The sequence below is a fragment of the Carcharodon carcharias genome, chromosome 22 (genome assembly GCF_017639515.1).
Source record: "Carcharodon carcharias isolate sCarCar2 chromosome 22, sCarCar2.pri, whole genome shotgun sequence".
NCBI lineage: Eukaryota > Metazoa > Chordata > Chondrichthyes > Lamniformes > Lamnidae > Carcharodon > Carcharodon carcharias.
In genome coordinates this window covers 9,489,083-9,509,799 of record NC_054488.1, presented here as the reverse complement: position 1 = coordinate 9,509,799, position 20,717 = coordinate 9,489,083, and the positions used below count along the sequence as shown (strand labels likewise).

General features: G+C 45.4%; 1 protein-coding gene across 4 annotated transcripts in view; it reads right to left on the bottom strand.

Annotated features, from left to right (window-relative positions):
* Positions 1-7,811: 7,811 nt before the first annotated feature.
* The window catches only part of b3gntl1 (UDP-GlcNAc:betaGal beta-1,3-N-acetylglucosaminyltransferase-like 1), a 320,936-nt gene continuing 308,030 nt past the window's right edge, over positions 7,812-20,717 (bottom strand). For all 4 annotated transcript variants that reach the window (XM_041217352.1, XM_041217353.1, XM_041217354.1 and 1 more), the window contains one exon: positions 7,812-9,834. In XM_041217352.1, the coding sequence (XP_041073286.1) occupies positions 9,754-9,834 (81 nt within the window). In that variant the 3' untranslated portion in view covers positions 7,812-9,753. The remainder of the gene's footprint in view (positions 9,835-20,717) is intronic.

Genomic DNA, 20,717 nt, shown 5'->3' with positions numbered 1-20,717 from the left:
CAAGTGAGAGCAAAAGATCAAGGAATTTCAAATGCAAATTACATTCAGTGCAAATTACCAAGATCATCTTCTGCTATTTTAAAATATGTTGTACTGGAATCCAGTCCCACCCACAAAACTGGCCATGTCCCCAGATCAAATTAATCACCATGATGAGTTTCCACCAATGCAGGCCTTTTAGAACATTCTTATAACTAAGCCTTTTCTTTTTAGGCGTAAAGTCATTAATGGGCATCTTTTAAAAGCTTTTAGAAACTGACTACTGTGCATTAATTAAACTGGCAGCTAGTTCTACAGGGTCTCTGAAGTCATTTTACAGTTACTTAAAATCAGGTTACTCAGAGATGATGTCTGTTGAAGAGTCATACGGACTCGAAACGTTAACTGTGTTCCTCTCCGCAGATGCTGTCAGACCTGTTGAGTTTTTCCAGGTATTTTTGTTTTTGTGATGAATTAAATACTCTGACCAAAAATGCTATTTTTTTCCCCTAAACCCATTTTCAGCTGTATCAGTCATACCGCACCAGGTTATCACACTTGAGTATATCAAGGAATATCTTGCACTTTTTAAAAATGCCATTCTAAAATGCTGAAATCGGCAAATGAGTTTGAATAAAAATTTGAGCAGAAAATTCAATTTGCAAAACTAATGCAATTTTGAGCAGAATTTGTAACCGGGTTGCCAAAGCAGAAACCCTTGCACCCAGGTTTTCGTCCCTGAGTCGAGCGCATAAGAGTCGGGAGATATTCCAGCTCTGCGAACTCAACCTTTAGAAATGGTCACCTGCAGATTGGATTTTTGGTCAGGGGTGGTGGGCTGAAATAAGCGTCAGGGCAAAAGGCCTGCCTCTGTGCTCTGGCACTGTGTTCAAATAAATTTAAAAAAATCAAAACAAAAAAACATTCCACCGGCCTTCATCCCCCTACACACTCCCCGTGTTCTATCCAAACTAACCTGTGCCAATCCAAGCCCCTCTACCCACTCCCATGGCCCCTCATATCCCCCATGCAAACTTGTTGCCAACTCATGCCAACCCATGGCCCCCACCCACCCACCTTTTGCCCTTACCTCCTCCATGTCAACTCACCTAGTATCCTTAGACACTTTCTTGACAGTTTTGACACTTCCTTGACAATTCTTGACAACTAGACAGTTCCTTGGCAGCTTTGATATCTTTGACACTTCTTTGACAGTTCCTTGACAGCTGGACAGTTCCTTGATGGCCCTTTGACAGCTAGACATTTCCACTGTGTGTGTAAAAAGTGCATAATCATGTTCAATTTTAACAATGCCAAAGGGTATCTTACTGCTCCCAAAGGGTGCCTTACATCTCCAAAAGGTATCGAGGGGCATCTCCCCAAAGGGCTGCCCTGGCTGTCCAAATAAACCCACCAAGTTCAGATCTCCTCTTGCCCATTCTAATCTGCACACTCAGGATTCCACACTCGTGGCCTTCCAAGATCCCACGACAGTGGAGGTAGCTGGCGATTTAAATGGCCAGCTGCCTTAGTGACTCATGCATGCATAAACCCAGGCCTGACTCCAATCTCGCCCCTGTGAAGATGGGAAATGCCAGGTTCCGGGGTGTGGGGTTGGGGAGGGGGGGGTGGGGCGCGGTGGTCAGGACTTAGGATTTTTGTCCATTTCTGGGATTTTTGCCATGACGTGGTGAAGCATAACTCTGTTGTGGTGAAAATCTGGGCCTCGATCTGTATATTTATCTGTGCAAGCCCCTTTAGCAACTAACTCTGTGAGAGTGGCTGCCTATTGGAGATACTGAAATCTATGGCTCAGATTTTCCGGATAACCGGAGACTGGATGTACCTCGAAAGGTTACACATCAGGACCCCTCAACAGTCCCACGTACGCAGGTCCCTGGTAATTATGCGTGAAATTTAAGCTGCTGATTGCCGGTTTTACCCTACCTGGATTGCTGCACAATTTCTATGAAAGTGGGATCAGATAGCCAGAATCATGGAGACTTGAGCAGTTCATGTTATACTTACCCTGGTTTTTGCACGGATTTACTTAAGAATTTTTCATAGCAGGTATAAAACCAGCAAAACTCTTAATAAGCTGGAGTGTCAGAGCACTTTAAAACCCACAGCAATTTTCACCTCCCTCCAGGACAACGTTCACCCCCTTCTCCCCTGACAATGTTCACCCTCTCCCCTCCCCCCCCAGACAGTCCTCCCCCCTCCCCCTCCCTCCTTCCAACTCACCTTTTGGAATCCCTGGCTCCTGTCTGGCCAATGTTGGAACACTTAGCACTGTTGGGGAGTGAGGTGGGTGGGGGTCGATGGTTGAGCATTTTTGTAGGGTGGGAGGGGTTGAGGGGGGTGCTGTGTCAGGGTGAACACTCTTGAGGGCGGGGGGAGGGGGAGGAGGAGGGCAGTGAACATGGTCAGGGGTGAGCAAGCGGAGGGAGGGGGGTGAACGTTGTCGGGGTGAGGGAGGGAGGGAGGGGGGTGAACGTTGTCGGGGTGAGGGAGGGAGGGGGGTGAACGTTGTCGGGGTGAGGGAGGGAGGGACTAGCACTGTCAGCGGGGTGAGCCTGTGCAGTTTTGGAGATTGACAGCTCCAGGCAATCTTAAACCCATGAGGCTTTTCCCTCAGTCTTGGTGTGTTCACTCAAAGAATTTCCAGATAATTTGATTTAGAAATGCAGGCCATGGAATATTTAATAAATTGTAGATACTGAAAATCACAATTTCTTCTGTGAAACAGAGCTGCAAATAGTACAATCAACACAAGCTTTGGGACATCTAAACTCTTACTTAGCAGAATATGGCAGCTAGTGTGCAAAAATGGGGCTTAGTTTGGCCTGTCCTAGGCTGCACCAAGACCTGCCTGGTTTGCTATGATGGAGGCTTCAGGATGCTGCCTACAGCGGAACTCTGGCCTGAAAAAAACACTGGCAGGTGAGTGTTTCCTGTGATTGGCATCAGTTGGAGTTGTTCTTGCGCTATCGGAAGATTTGGGCCCATATATTTTTAAAAGGAAAACACAATATAAATGCAGGAGTTGCTGTCATTCTTGACGGTTTTGGTGAGAGTTGCGGTGGGTAGGGTACAATTCCCCGGAATTTATGGCATGGCGCAGTAATGTCATAAATCACTCACTTTGTAACTTCCTGTAATATCTGTGCTACAATAATGACAGGTGATAAGGATCTGTCATTAACGCAGCACAAATTTTCACGGAAATCTGGGCTTCTTCCAACTTTCAGGGTTTGTTTGGATAGTTGGATGAAAGAAGGGAAGTATGGATGACAAATGTCAACACAATTGATTGGGCCCAAGCGTGTCTGTTTCTGTAATTCAACTTCTATATACATTACTTGTAAAGAAAAGACCTGACCTCTGGAAGGTATCGTGGGTCAGCACACTAGACTCTTACATTTAGCATTCAAGACTGAATCCAGCCGAGACCAATAGGGTCAAAAAGGGGCAGATTTTAATTCTACTTAGTCGGTGTAAACAGGGTAGTAAGTGGTCTTAAGTGGCAGTGGGTCACTTATTGTCCGTTTGTACCAGGCATGGAGCAGCCTATCCTGATGGAGAAAACCATGTGAGAAGTTACAAAAGCTGGTCATGAAAATGTTGAAGGGAACTCATAAATAAAAACTGATTTCATAAAAGTGTTTAACTGACTCTTCTTCAAAGCTCTGAAGAAGAGTCAGAAGGGCTCGAAACATTAACTCTTTCTCTCCAGAAAAACTGATTTCAAATCATTTTGAGACCATTGTAGTTGTCTTCCAATAATACGTTCCAGTATATTTATGGGCAGGTTCTCACTGTCAGTCATCCCGCCCCATTTAAATTTTCAGGAAGGCGGGGACACAGCAAAATCAGGTGCGCACCTGCCGACCTGTCAATGGCCAATTGAGGCCATTGACAGAGTCAGTTAAAGTCATTAGTGGACCTGCCTATCCAACCTTAATGTTGGCAGGCAGGCCAAGAGCTCAGGCGGGAAGTAGAAAAAACACGAAACTTCATCCACAAGCGGGATGAGGTTTCATGTAGGGTTTTAAAAATTTTAATAAAGCTTTGTTGGAAATTATGAACATGTCTCAACTCATGTGACATTGTCACATGAGGGGACATGTAAGGGAATTTTTTTTTTCTCTTTTTGAAAGTAGAGCTGATCTCCCTGAGGCTGCACTTAGCTTCAGGGAGTTGAGTGTGTTCTTTCGTGTGCATGCGTGAAAGAGCACACTCTTGATTTTAGGAACCCCCCCCCCCCCCGCCGCCTGCACAGGGAGTGCATAGCACTTCCCTGCGGATGTCACACTGGGCGGGTCTTAATTGGCCCGCCCACGTAAAATGGTGCCGCGCCTCTGATTGGAAGCGTGCCCGCACGCACCCGCTCATCAACTTCCCACCCGACGGGGAGAAAATTCAGTTCATATGTTTAGTTCTTCTGCAATTTAGCCATCAGATGTATGTATCTATTATCTCCCTCTAAAGAGACACATGCAGGAAACTCAGTCTGAAAAGTATTCCTTTTAGTGCCACTTATATCACTATAATTTTCTTTTACACTATTAAATCCTTTGAACTTCTGTGGATGGGTGCCACAATACAGCAATGTCCTGTTGCTGCTCCTTGGAGACAAATTAAAAGTGAGCTAAGCGTTAAATCCCATGTGGGTTAACCTGTCATCATTTTTTTTTTTGCAAACAAGTATCTGGATGCACAATTCTGATTTCAAAACTGATTGACTTGAGCAGGTTTTAGAAGCTGATGTCACAAGCTGCTTAATGATTACTTGTTGAAAGGGAAGATTCTAATGCTGACAGGGATACATGAAGAAACTCTTAAACTAAAGAGATTTATGTCACTTTTCCAATGTGTTGACTCAGCAAGAATCTAAACCTTTGATTACAAGTGATGGTTCAGAAACGGATTTTGAATACACCTGATTTAAATGCCTGAAGGGTGTTCATGTTGGGGCATGAGCTTCATGTCTCTGATGAGTGAGCTATCTACACTTCACTTGATAATTGCTACCTGTGATTTTCTTTCCAAATTATGTTCCCAAGCTTAAAAATGAAGTTTTGTCTGATCCTGTCACTGAGATGATTTATTGTCAATTTTTTTTTTAAACATAATTTAAAAAAGTTCTTTCATGGGCTATGGGCATCGCTGGCTAGGCCAGCATTTATTGCCCATACCTAATTGCCCCTTGAGAAGGCGGTGATGAGCTGCCTTCTTGAACTGCTGCATCCACGTGGTGTGGGTACACCCACAGTGCTGTTAAGGAGGGAATTCCGGGATTTTGAACTAGTGACAGTGAAGTCATACCAAACGAAGTATCTGAGGAGTCAGGAAAGGTGCTGAATATTGTGCAATCATCAGCAAACACCCCCACTTCTGACCTTATGATGGAGGGAAGGTCATTGATGAAGCAGCAGAGGATGGCTGGGCCTAGGACACTACCCTGAGGAACTCCTCCAGCGATGTCCTGGAACTGAAATGATTGGCCTCCAACAACTACAACCATCTTCCTTTGTGTTAGGTATGACTCCAACCTATGGTGAGTTTTCCCCCAGTTCCCATTGATGTCAATTTTGCCAGGGCTCCTTGATGTCACACTTGGTTAAATGCTGCCTTGATGTCAAAGACAGTAACTCTCACCTCATTTCTGCAGCTCAGCTGTTTTGTCCATATTTGGACCGAGGTTGTACTAAGGTCAGGTGCTGAGTGGCACTGGTGGAATCTAAACTGAATGTCAGTGAACAGGTTATTGTTGGGCAAGTGCTTGATATCACTATCGACAGCACCTTCCATCATATTGCTGATTGAGAGTAGACTGACTGGCTGGATTGGATTTATCTTGTTTCTTTTTTGTGGACAGGACATACCTGGGCATTTTTCCACATTGTTGGATAGATGCCAGTGTTGTAGCTGTACTGGAGCAGCTTGGCTATGGGTGCAGCTAGTTCTGGAGCACAAGTCTTCAGTACTGTTGTCAGGACCCATAGTCTTTGCAGTATCCAGTGCCTTCAGCCATTTCTTGATATTACGTAGAGTGAATCAAATTAGCTGAAGATTGGCATCTGTAATGGTGGGGTTCTTGATCAGGCAGAGGTCGAGTTGGATCATCCACTTGGCACTTCTGCTGAAGGTGTTGCAAATGCTTCAACCTTCTCTTTTGCAATGGTGTGCTTGGCTCCCCCATCACTGAAGATGGGATATCTGTGGAGCCTCAACTCCAGATAGTTGTTTCATTGTCACCACTATTCATGACTGGATGTGGCAGGACTGCAGAGCTTAGATCTGACCTGTCGATAGTGTGGTTGCTTAGTTATATCTATCATGGATACATATTGAATATAATAAAGCCTATTGAACGTAATATAGTGAACTAATATGCAATAACATAATAAAAACGCTCACACTTTTATGAAATACAAATGTAGACATTGACTTTAGCCAACTAATATCGCTCAACACTTCACTGCACCAAACTTGTTGAGATCAAGATAATTTGTTTCTGGAAAGATGCTGGTGTTGATGTGATAAAAGTCATTACACAAAGGTTATTCATTATGTGATGTTTAGACAACCAATGGAAAGTGACATTATTTATCCAGTGTCTTTCTTCCAAAATCCGCAAAGGGGGTAATGATTCATGCTCTGCCAGTGTAGGGCACAGTGGAGTGGGATCCATGTTCACATTAGCCCTAGGCCAGGATCCCCATCCCATATCCTGCAGACAGGGTGCTTTGCATATCCAAATGGGTCACCGGTACCTTCAAGGACGTATCAATGGCGTGCATCCATCCTAACCCCCTCTGGCACTAGAGCAAGCAACTGATCCACTCGCAGTCCCAACAACCGGAATTCAAAGGTCTGGAATGACAAGGGTGTAAACTCAGCAGAGCTGGATTCTGGCTCACATCCAAACTCCTTCCAAGATGAAATCTGATTTATGACCTGTCCCACTCCAGGAGTTTCAGGTGCAATGTTCACTTTTGCTAAATCATCCCATTTAAGACACATGTATGCGTTAACCTAGTGTACAAAACGGTTGTCATCACCACATTCCTGGACTGCAGTGAGGCCTGGACTGTGTATCAGAGACACATAGGAGCACTAGAGAAATTCCATCAGCAATGCCTGTGCTGCATCCGCCAGATTCAATGGAAGGACTGTTGAACAAATGCTAATGCCCTTCTTGAAGCCAGATCCATAAGCATCCAGGCAAAACTCTTGCAAAATCAACTTCGATGGACTGAACACTGTGTCCGGATGGTCGAAAAGCATCTGTCTCACCAAACAGGAAAACTCCCATTTTCTCAACTCTCAAATGGCCAGCGTTCCAGGGGAGGACAAAGAAAATGCTACAAAGATGCTCTGAAGCTCTCCTTGAAGTACGGCAGCATTGACATTAATGACTGGGAGGATCTTGCTACCAACCATTTAAAAAGGTGACAACTTGTCCAACAAGCTGCATCATGCTTTGAGTCACATCGTCTCAATGTTGAGGCAGAGCAGCAGCAGAGAAAAGGAAGCAAATCCTGCACTCGGATCCCACAACCTCCAGGGCAGCCCTGCCCCAAGTGCCCAAAGATCTTTGGGTTGGGAATCTCTGTGTTCAGCTGCAAGAAGACCCTTGGCAGAAACACGTGACCCTAAGTAGAAGTCACCTTCGAATTGAGGGACAGCTGATGATGGTATTTTAGCATTGGCCAATATTTATGTGGCCCATGTTCCAGATTTCCTTTCCAGTTGAAGAGGCGTGTGACCTATATCATTTGTGAGCTATAGAGTGTTTTTTATGGTATTTGATGCAATACTTAATGTTGATGTTAGAAAAATCTTTTATTCTTGTTTTTCATTTTACAATAAGCAAAGGATTGACATTGTACACAGATATATTCTCGGATGAAAGCCATATTGTGTAGCAAAGAGAGACATCAAACATATGTTACATGCTTTCAGAATAAAAGGAGATACCAGGCACTTCCTGAAAGGCTTGTGAATATCTATTACCACAGTGGCTCTTGCTGTGTGGTCAATAGGCAGCAGCACAAAGTGGCAAAATAATACTGAACATACAAAACAAAGTCTACAATATAATTGCAATAACTCACGCATTTGTGAGTTTACTAGATTGGAATCTCTTTTTTAGATCTCATCTCCATTTTGTGCAACGATTCAACTATAAGCATACACCTTATTGTGACCTCAACTAAAAGCTGCTCAGCCAGTTTGATTGTGACCTCCTCGAGCGATGTGTCATATCTACAACTGTAGGCGTAGCCCGGAAAGCATTCGGGATGAAACACAAGACCCAAGCTGCAATTATCCAAGGTTTGCAAGGAAGACTCTGTGACTGGTGGAATGTCCCCAAACGTGGCCGCACAAGCTGTCTGGCATTTCTGAATGGCTCTGATCTGATCAATGACAGCTTTAATGTGAACTCTGCATTCTTTCAGCATTTCATAAGCAGCAAATACTAAAGCTATCATGGTGGAATCATCGGAACTTCGGGAGGGTGTGGAGATGGCACAAGTGTGGGGGAGTGAAACGCCCATTTAGCCTGGATTGAAGCTGAAGGGGTGGGTGCATCTTATCAGCAAGAGTGATTCAATGACGCACAGGCCAAACCACTGGAGTGGTGCCATTGCACTGTGATGGCAGAGGAGGCCTGGGACTTGAGTTCAGAAGAAAAAGATGTTTCTCAATCGTCTGCTCCCAATGGAGAGCGCGGGATCCCTTTGGGATTATTGATTCTGTTCCCCTGGTAACGTTTTAGGGCCTAAGCAGAGCCCAAGAACTCACCCCTCTACACTGTCTTGCCATGGGGAAGTGGGGAGGTAGTCTTTAGATTCACGCACCATCCTCCCCCTCGACCCCCACCTCTTACTGGAATTCAAAATCCAGGTAAACTGGGTAGATCCCTGATGGGAGAGGGTCTGCGACAAACTGCTAGGTCCCCGGGTGTAGAACAGCCTTTCTACCTGCTTTTAACTGATAAATCTTGGGACAATAATCCATGGCCATGTTAGATCACCTCTGCCCCACCATGGTTCTTTCTCCTCAGTTGGATTGTATGATTGTGGGTTTACATTGAAGTCCATACAAAATGCAATATCCAAGGAAGAACATCATGAAAGAAATCTCCTCAGTCTTGTCAATACTGTAAACAATTATGCTAGAAAATGTATCTGCAAAATAAATTGCTTGTACGTCACTGGCTAGAATACATCTCAAAGAAGTACTTATTTGGCTTTAAAGTGTTTGAGTCATCTTGAGCTTGTGAAAGATGGAATAAAATGCAAGTCTTTCTCTGATACAGAATTTTACATAGAGACATGGGAGCAGACGTAGGCCATTTAGCCCTTTGAGCCTGTTCTGATATTCAATAAGATCATGGCTGATCTGGTTGTGATCTCAGCTCCACTTTGCCACCTGACTCCCCTGACCCCCAGAACCCTTCACTGCCTTGTCTATCGAAAATCTATCTAACTTTGCCTTGAATTAATTCAATCACATGGCCTTCACTGGTAATTGCCTTGGCAATATTATGTTCAGTGCTATCTGCGATGTTCATCTGCAGAAATGTATTTATCCCTTGAAGGATGATGCATTGTCATCAATGCAAGGCCCCATTGAAAGGAAATGTGCTCTCAAATAAACTGGACCCTATATTGAATTAACTGTAATGTAATCAGTCCAAATTATTTTCCAACTTCCTGCAGGCACTGTTGAAGTCAACCATATAGTAGTAGTGCAAAGTCTTTAGCTGAAGTGATAGTAGTCCACTCCTTCCTTCAGCTTTAGCGAATTCAAGTTTTCTTCAAATCCACCACCTGTCAGGTCCTGCCAAAACAAGAAATATTAGATCTCACAAGTCAAACCCAGCCCTGTTTCTCATCAGACAATCAATGACATAAGTGCAAGACTAATCCATCTTGAAACCTGGCAGTGTATCAATGTGCTGGGAGCTTTAACTCTATCAACTATTGAGAAATACATGGACTATATGAATCATTCTGAGAAGCCTAAGGTTTGTGAGTAAGAACACTACTCTGTGACAGTTTCCCGCTGTGAGTGGGCAATTTTAAGATAGATTTGAATAGTTTTCTTTTCAGAAGAATAGTGAAAGCACAAACACAAAATAATAGCTGGTGTCATGTGCTTGGTTGTAATTATACTCTTGATTAGAAGAATTCTATCACTACACGGCCTCATTTTCACTCCACATGGGCGGTGGTTTGCAACCATCTCAGTTAATTAACAGCAGGTTTCTTTTCTTTAACTTTCTGGTTAATCCTTTAATTCCTCTTCATTTTAGTGTGTGCTTCAATGGGATTTTATCACCTCACCAGCTGTGTCAGTACTTCTCACCATAAGTTGAAGGGTCATAGTACCTAAGGTCATCTCTCCATTCTGCCCAATGGCAGCTCTGAACATCCTTTTCATAATGGGGGCTGTACAGTTGCATATTTGGTTCCGGGTCATTGCAGATTAGCAAAGATCCTTTCCTTAACTGGTTTCTTTGATGCATTTACCTTCTATTTTCCTGTACACAGTGCCTAAAAAGGTAATGTTGTTATAACACATTGTTGTCTATGGACTTATTGTCATGGGCACAACTCCACGGTGTATCTTAATGCTAAATTCGGCCAGGGCCACTCAGCTCCAGGCCTCATTACAGTCTTGGTACAAACAAGAGCAAGAGCTGAACTCCAGCAGGGAGGTGATAGTGACTGCCCTTGGCTCTGAGGCAGCATTTGACAGAGGATGACATCAAGGAGCCCCAGTAAAATTGAAGTTAATGGCAATCGGTGGGAAGGTCTCCACTGGTTGGAGTCATATCTAGCAAAAGTGAAGAAGGTTGTGGTCGTTGGAGGCCAGTCATCTCAGCTCCAGGTCATCACTGCAGGAGTTCCTCAGGGTAGTGTCCTCGGCCCAACCATCTTCAGCTGCTTCATCAATGACCTTCCTTCCATCAGAAGGTCAGAAGTGGGGATGTTCGCTGATGATTGCGCAGTGTTCAGCACCATTCGCAACTCCTTACAGAAGGCAACGTCTCTGCCCACATGCAGCAAGATCAGGAAAACATAAAGATAAAAGCAAAAAACTGCGGATGCTGGAAATCCAAAACAAAAATAAAAATACCTGGAAAAACTCAGCAGGTCTGACAGCATCTGCGGAGAGGAACACAGTTAACGTTTCGAGTCCGTATGACTCTTTTCTTTTCTATTTTTCCTTAGTTCTGTTGAAGAGTCATACAGACTTGAAATGTTGACTGTGTTCCTCTCCGCAGATGCTGTCAGACCTGCTGAGTTTTCCTAGGTATTTTTATTTTTGTTCAGGAAAACATAAGTTTGTGTTGATAAGTGGCAAGAACATTTGCCAAACACAAGTGCCAGGCAATGACTATCTCCAACAGGAGAAAATCTAACTATCTCCCCTTCACCATTGCTGAATCCCCCACTATCAACATCCTGGCGACTTACCATTGACCAGAAACTGAACTGGAGCAGCTACATAAATATGAAAGCTACAACAGCAGGTCAAAAGACTAGGAAACCTGTGACGAGAAACTCACCTTGTGACGCCCCAAAGCCTGTCCACCATCTGTGAGGCACAAGTCAGGAGTGTGAAGGAATACTCTTCACTTGCCTGGATGAGTGCAGCTCCAACAACACTCCAGAACTCAACACCATCCAGGACAAAGCAGCCCGCTTGACTGGCGCCCCATCTATCACCATAAACGTCTACTTCCTCTACTGATGAACAGCGGCAGCAGCGTGTATCATACACAAGATGCATTGCAGCAACTCACCAAGGCTCCTTTGGCAGCACTTTCCAAACCCCCGACCTCTACCACCTAGAAGGAATGTGCTGCAGATGCATGGGAACACCACCACCTTTTTATATAGTTATTTCATTTAGGAGTATGGTATCACTGGCAAGCTTGAGAACTTGGTGTTCCCATGGGTCTGCTGCCCTTGTCCTTCTAGGTACTGGAAATCTGGAAGGTTCTGTCGAAAAAAAAGTTTGGGTGAATTATAAGTTACTCTCCAAGTCACACACCATCCTGCCTTGAAAATATATCTCTGTTTCTTCACTGACTCAGGATCAAGATCCTAGAATTGCCTCCCTAACAGCACTGTGGATATACCAACACCACATCAACTGCAGCAGTTCAAGGAGGAGGCTCACCACTAACCTCTCAAGGACAGCAGGGGATGGGCAATATGTGTTGGCACTGCCAGTGATGCCCACATCCCATGGACGACTAAAAAATACTCAAGGGCCATTCCTGGATATTTCAGTATGAAGTGCTGGAGTGAGGCCCTGCACACTTGATTTCTTACAGTGAACTCATGATTTTAATCATATAATCATAACCAATTGTGAATTGTTTATTTTCTCACAGAATGAGGAACAAAACCCAATAGGTTCAATAGTTCTAGTCTTTGCATTTTCTTTGGGTATTGGAATATCCTTGGTTCCTTCTGCTAGACAAGAGCAGCATTGAATCTTAATTGAGTCGACATCCCACAGCTGGGAATGCCATGAATAGATGCCTAAAGGTGTGTGGAAGAGCAGGCCTTCTCAGGACCTCTAGCAAGTGGAGGCAGAGTGAGCTCTGCATAGACCGTTATTAAAGGCCCTAAGTTCTGAAATTCCCTCCCTAAAATTCTCAACTTCTCTTTCCTCCTTTAAGGCCCTTCTTTGACTAAGTCTCCTATGGGTTAGTGCCAAATTTTGTCTGACAAAGTTCTTGTGAAGCACCTTGGGACATTTTACTACCTTAAAGGTGTTATAAATACAAGTTGTTGTGGATTGCACTACTCAGTCCAATCCTAGTGTTGGTTGTTCATTCTGTGAAGAACTTCCGATATTAGTCCTAAATTTGCTTCTATTAGTTTGAACTTTTATCGCCTTGTCTTAATCTTTTTGTTCAGGTTAATTATTCAGAATTACCTTTTCAAGGCCATCTTACACACACCTACATATACCTACACCTCTCAGATACGTCCTTTCAGGTAGAATAACCCAAGTCTTTCCTGATAACTAGCACTATCGACACTGGGGTCAGTCTTATTGTTTGTCTTTGAATCTCCTCAATGCTTGTATATCTCCCATGTGTCTTGGTGACCAGAACTATACATAGAACTCAAAGAAGTTGTCTGACCAGATCATCACTTTGTGAAAGCAGTGGTTTTTCTTTATCATATAAGTTTCCAAATAAACAATAGTGGGAGGGGGAAGGACCTAGTTTTGGGTTGCCTGACGGTGAATCTGTATCAGATCCCCGGTGGCCTTTGGTGCAAGGTGATTGGAATGGTCTTGATTCTTTTCTGATGTGGTGAAGATTACACCATAGAACCTGGTGGCCCAATCGGTAAAAGAGAAAAGATAACACATTTGATAATTATAAAAAATTCCGGAATAAAAAGTAGTCTTAATTATTTTGGATTTTAGAATTACAGAACTATCACTGGACTACCCGACTGGTGTTGAGTTCAGTGGAACCTTAACTGATGCACAGTGCACATACTACTATTGTGGTCTCATGAATAATTTGTGTTTTTTATTTGTATGATCTTATCTGTCTATATTATTAAAATGAATTCTGCATTTCTACTGGAAAGCCACAAGAAATAAAGCAACAGATTCCTGTCTTTATTTCTAACATATATTTTGCGTTGATCTAGTGAGTTTTCAGGCACAGGTTTTGAAAATACGCACGTTGCTAAAGTTAAAACTTTAAACTCTAATCAGCAGAATGTTTATGGTCAGATGTGTACTTGGTTAAAATGTGAGAAACGGTGTCTTGGGCCAGTGTGGATTGGCCCTGCTCACCGAGGCGTAAAATGATGTGCGGTGACGTTGGGTGCATGTCCCGACTCCACCGCGTGTCACTCAGATCTTCAGTTCGGTGGGCGCGCACCGGAGTCAGCTGCGCGCTCGCCAAACTGTCAAAGGCCTGTTAAGGCCATTTAAATGGCAATTAAACCAATTAACAGGGCCGCCTATCCAACCTTAAGGTTGTCGAGCAGGTGAAGAGCCCAGGCGGCCTTTGCATTTTTCAGGGAACCTCATCCACAGGCGGGATTAGGCTTCATGAAGTGTTTATAAACTTTAATAAAAATTTTAAATAAAATTCATATACAGGTTCCAGCTCATGTGACATTGTCACATGAGAGAGCATGTCCGACTAATTTTTAAAAATCTTTTATTCGCTTCATGATATTGAAATTAAACTACCTGAGGCAGCTCCGTGCCCACCTACGCCTGCTTCTGCCCAGCAGGGAGAAAATTCTCCACTTGGAGTAGAAGTGGAGGTGTGTGTAAACCACTGAACGACTCTCACTCACTGCCCTACACTTGGCTAAGACCCATTTGAAATTCATTATTTGTGAGTGAAAGATATCTGAAGTTAAACCACATACAGTTCCAACTCGCTTGCTTGCAAAGCTGTGTCAAGAAAACTTGGCTGTCGATTAAACCTCTGGGACCATTCTTGCAACTTGAAGAATGATTTGTCCTGGTCTATAGCCTATGGGATTTAATGATAGTTAAAGGCACAATTGTGCTCGTATGTCCTATTGTGGAAGAATACTGCTGCAAACAAGGATCATATCATTTAGTGCAGGAAACTCTGCAGGAACACTACAAATTAGATTTATAATAAATCCAATAAGATCTATAAGAAGGGCAGGGCTGAGGCTCTTTTGATTATCTCCACTTCTCTTGCGTCTTTCAGCTGACTGAAATTGCTCTCTACTAAATTAGAATATGGAACACGATATGTTATATCAAAGGAAAAAACATTATGGTAATTGCGTCCTGGTAGGTTTCAATGTGATACCAGAGATTACCATAATCCCCTGCCTGTTTTTAATCCTCTGTGAACTGTGTTTCCATCTCTGCATCAGAAACAGAAAATGTCACAAAATTCCTGGCTCATGTCATGTGGTGGAGCTGCCCCCACTCCCCTGAGTGAAGGCATTGCATTTCTGTGCAGACCGAGGGAGAGCAAGAATAGGTTGAATCACTCTGGATGCTCACATACACCTTATAAAAACCACTCTCAGAGTATTGATGGCAAATCTGTAGAGGCTGGCTGCTCGCACACTCATTGGGCTAAATTTTATGTGCCCTGGCAGGCATGTTTCCCACAGGGGGCATGTAACATAGGGCAGGCGCCCATCCCCGCATCTTGACCCCATCCCACCCCCAAGCTCTCCCCCATAATACAGGGTAGGGGTGGGTGGGTGGGTGCCAAAATCAGCAGCTCCTATGCCATATCGAATTGAATAATCAAGGGTCAATTAGGCTTGTTATGAAGCCAGTTGTCCATGATAATATGCTGCCCATAAAATGCTCGGTGTGGGTAGCTGGACAGGAGTGGGAAGCCCGGTTTTTAAAAAAAATCAAATGCTTAAAGGTCAGGGAGGAAGCGGGGGTGGGGGGATTGCTCTTTGGGGGCTGCCCATTACCGATCGCGGAGTGGACCTCCTTAGGTCGTCCCCCCTTCCTTCTGCTCCCTCACATAAAATCACCTCCCCTCGCCCCTCTCCCTGGTCTAGCCCTTTCTGCTCAAGACCCCGGACTTATCTGCTCCGGGGATCCATGGTCCTCGATCATCTTCTTCACCTACAGTCCCGGCAGCTGCCACCGGTGCCCCCTCCTGGCCCGGCCAGGACTGATGGAGCTGTCAGCCAATCAGATTGGCTGGCAGCTGCAGAGGGCGCAGTGAGGGGTGGAAGTCTCACTTGGGCTGTCATTAGTCTGCCCTGTTGCGCTTCCTCGCTGTGGAGCAGGTCGGCTCGGTGCCGACGTGGTTTCCAGGGGGAGGTGGTGGGGGACATGGTCTGCCCTCCCCACCCCTGTGTTATTCAGCCCACTGACTGAGAAATAGCTTGTAGCGTGGGAAGGCCTTGCAAAGAGATAGGGTGGGGGTTAGGGGGTTGGGGTGAGGAACTACTGTTTAACTTGGTACTGGAAAAACTGAATTATTAAAATGTGACAGTTAAGTCCTTTGGGTTCATAAGGTTATTTCAATTTTGATGTCATTGTTGCCATTTTTTATTACCTTACAATCTGTAGCCAGTAACCGGGACCGTAAGTGGACACTCAGTGGACAGAGAGAATAAATGTGTTTTCATTTAGGTTGTTGAAGGTGTTAAAGAATCAATGGGACCCTGTGTTCCAATATAGTCCATTCCACCCTCTGCTTTGGCTTTCAGATTGCAGCTATAGAAGGGAAAGAGTTTTCCGATTTTGTGCCAGAGCACTCTGCCTCTTTCTACGCATGGACAGTACTCCAACCAGGCGTTATAGCTTTACTGGTGCTGGACACTATAGTGCATTCATGGCCTGCTTGCACTGATGTCATGTTCGTGCGGGGTTTAGCTGATGACAGGGGTGAGAGAAGCAGAAAGTACAAGAGTTCAGGCTGGTCACCGTACAGTGTCCATGTAAGACACAGAGCTCCTGTTTCAGACACTTGACTACTGAAGTCGGTACAATTTGTACTCAAGATTCAGCCAGTCATTCAGGATCTGAAAAGAGAAGATGGTGTAACCTCTTTTCCTGATTTGCTGAGTGGCATATTGCTGTGTAATGTTTTTCTCAATTCACATTTCCAGTGTCCAGTTTAACCTAATTTACACAAACCTTGCCTTAGCGTTTCAGTTTGTCCCAAAATGCCACACAGGGTGAACTTTTGAAAAAAATTGTGGCACATAGACTGGTGTTCTGATCCTTTCAGTGCACAAACTACACGAAAGATAAATATGGAAAGCCCCACAATAATATGAGTAAAAGTCTCCTGTGAATCACACGTCTCTTTACGTGAGTGTGTTTCAGCAGTAAACAATCTGATTAAAACAAGACTTGAGCAATGCCAATGACCTTTAAATGACACCAGTGCAAAGCTTGATGGGATTCCCACCTCCCAGCTTTTGGAGAATCTTCCAAGACACATATTTAATGATTGATTTTATTAGCCAGATGGGTTTACAACTGAATCAAGAGATTGCATGACACGTTGTAAATGTGTTCAAACAGGCTGAGATTTGAATCTTAGGGTGGGATTTGCCCCTCCAACCTGCAAGGGGTGGGGGGGGGGTGGTTTCAAGGTAGGAGGGGCTGGAAAATTTGGAGAGAGGCCAAAAATCGGAAACCCGCCGGCGGGTGAACAGCTTGGAATGTTCCCCTCACCACTTTCACGGTGGGCGATTGGCAGGTTGGGGGTTCCTGCTGATCTCCATTTGCATACATTACCATCTCATGAATGCTCATTAAAAACGCTACTCTCCAGAATCAGGTAGCCCCTCCCAGTCAAGCACCACGTCAGTAGGAAATGAGACCGGTCTGAATCAAGTTTGGATATAGGTGGCATGCAGCTGTCGGCCCTCACTTCGCGCTCGACATCAAGGTGTGCGCAGCACTGAAAACCCACCTGCAGCAGCGCCACTCCAGGTTCTCACCAAAGCCAGTGAGATGCCACACTGGTGGGGGGTGTCAGCTCACGCTCCTCACTGCTTTCCTCTGTTGCCCAGGAGGGTGTTATCTGGGGGCTCAGGCAGGGCAGGAACCCAGACAGAGGGGTAGGGGTAGGAATGGGGGAGGGGGAGGGGGAGGGGGTGGGGGCAGGGGGGTTTTGGGGAGAGAGAGGGAAGGGGACAAAGGGCAAAGGTGGGGCTGGAGGAGTGGGTGGGAAAGCTAGAGAAAGCTGGAAGGCAGACACAGTAGGGGGCGGAATTGGAGCAGAACTACACGAATTGGAGGGGAAGCACGCAGACTCAGTAATACGAGGGGGTGGTTGTGTTAGTTTGGCACAAGAGGGTACGGCTTGCACAAAGACTCATGGAGGTGGGTGAGGGGGTGGAGGGACTCCGTGCTGTCAGCAGTCAGGAAGGAATGAGAGAGCAAAGAGAAGGACAAATATAGTTGGTCTGGGGCCAAGTAGTCAAGTTGCCAAAGTGAAGTCAGTCCTGGGGCTTTGCGGGCCATGCTACAGAGCTATACTACATCGTAGTCACGCTCCAGGGAGGGGGCTATGTCTGAGAAGGCACAGCTTGGTGTGCAGGGCATGCTCATGGTCTTAATGTCGCTGGCCATGGTCTTGGCTGTCTTGGTACTGGGCTGCAGATGGGATGGGTCAGGGTTAGGAGAGACATCAGAGATAAGAGAAAAGTGGAAGATCTCCTTTAAAAGTTCTATTGGAGCCATTGTCATTTTTATTGCTTTATAAAGAGACTGCAGGAGTCTTGGCCTCACAAAACAGTCGCTCCATTTCACCATCAGCACACAGGAATGTGAAAATTGGGAATGCAGGAAACCGATAAGGAGGCACAGCTGCTGCATATCTGCTGGATCACTAATGAAAGCCTCTAATGTGCTTTCTCCAATTGGCATAGATAGTGGGACAAAGGGATCCTGTCATTACTCATGTGCAGGTTAACTTTAATCAGGATGCCAGAGCTGAGATTGGAGGAGTGAGTTTGCTAAGGTGGCGCATGTAATTAACACATCCAAACCTTTTCCAGCCTCTGTGGGATTGAGTCCGCGTTGGCACCTTGTTCACCTGGCTCTGGAGTTTGTGCCTCAGCTCCAAGGCTGTATCAGCGACAAGGCTAGAAGTGCAGGCACAGCTCGAGGCCATGACAGTGGCTTGTTGTTTGTGAGTGGGAGCTTTATAATTTTTCCCTGTTATTCATTACTCTGTTATAGCGAGCAGTCCACAGGGAGAATAATGGAGCCTGGGCTCAATGCTGCTTTCTTGATGGTATTCATGGAATAGTGGAGGAGAAGAAGGGCCCAGCGCTGCTGAGCACAGCTTCAGGAGGAGGCCCCGCTGAGGTCCAGGGTCCAGGGCAGCCCCAGCAAGAACCAGAGGCTGAGGGGGTTGGACCAATACCTTGGAGACAAATTGCTTGACCAAGGGTCTACCGAAGAAGATTCTCCTATCTGGAGATGAGCGAGGGACAATGCTGTGCACATCTGCACTTGTCCACAGGTCTGGTGGATCACATCTGTCATATTCTGTGGGAGGATCTAATGCCCCATGGAGCGGGAGGATACCCGCTGCCTGTGGCATTGAAGGTCGGCAATTTCTTTGCCTGTGGCTTGTTCCAGGGATACACAGGGGTCTGTGTGGTATCTCGCAGGCTGCCACACATAAATGTGTCATGAAGATGACCGATGTCCTCTACATTAAGGCTCACCATTATGCAAGGGTCACACTTGATGAAGATAGCCAGGCTGCTGGATTTAATGGGTTTGCAGCTATCTTAGGCTCCCCTAGAATGCAGGGTACAATCGACTGCACACATGTGGCTTTGAGGGCTCCATGGCATCAGCCCCTGATGTTCATCAACCGGAAAGGGTTCCCCTCCATCAATGTTCAACTGGTGTATAGTCATCAGAAGCACATCATGCACATTTATGCCAGGTACCCTGGGAACTGCCATGACTCATACATCCTGAGACATTCCCAGGTGCCTCACATATTCAAAGGGCCTCAGCGATTACAGGGATAGCTGCTTGGGGATAAAGTGTTCCCGCTCAAACAATGGTTTATGACACCTGTGCATCATCCTCAGAGTACCTTGGAGGAGAGGTACATTGAAACGCGTATCTCCGTATGATCCTTCATCAAGCAGACCACTGGCATCCTGAAGATGTGCTTCTGATGTTTGGACCACTCAGGTGGAGCTCTGCAGCGCTCTCCACAGAGGGTCTCCTGCATAATTGTGGTCTGTTGCACCCTTCACAACCTGACGTTTCAAAGGGATCCCTTGCCAGAGGGAGAAATGGAGGAGGCTGGAGCTCCTCAGACAATGAAGAGCTGGAGGGCCTGGACCTGAAGAGGGAGATGAGGATGACGATGCCATTGAAGAAACACAATATGGAAGATGTGCCCGTGCCACATTGATAGCCACAAGGTTCCAGGAAGAGTAAGGTGCAGGCAACGGGATGTGGCCACATCCCTCCTGTCCCTTAGTGCCATTACGTTGCTCAGAAAGGGATTTATAACCAGTCACATTGACAGCAAGTTCTGCAATATCACTTGCACCTTCAACCCTCATGATTCACCAGGCCATGGTCTCTGGAAAGGTCAGAGGTGAACGTTGTAAGCGTGCACTCTGGGAAGTGAAAGTCGATACAACAACACAAACACTGCCTCAAAGGGCTCGATGCAGACGTCACCACCTTAATGAGAAACTACAGCGGACACTGAGGTGAGTGTGTGGTTGGAGATATCATCACCTCACCAATGAGGATGTACAACTGCAGCTAACCCTTCAGGCTGCTGAGCAGTCCTCACACAATGTTGTCTCACAAGCAACAAGGTTACAACTTCATTTAGACACACTTCCAATAAAGATGTTGACACATCTCCCTGACATCACGCTAGGTTCTGCTAACTATCGTCAGTGAGGCTGACATTACAGGAATGTGAGGCTCATAAAGGGAGGTGATCATTGAGTGGGGGGATGGTCACACTCGCAATAAGAGGGCACATATATGAATATGCATGACACCTTCAAATGACGTAACCATTCTCATTGACAGCAAATGCAGTTACAAAAGTGCACGATATATACAGTGATTGAACACCCGTGGCCCAGAAGTGATGTTCATATCTCTTAATTTTCCTAACCCTGCTGCTATGCCTGGATGCAGCCCTGACATCCACAGCAGAGGTGGAGGCAGCCTGCTGACTGCTG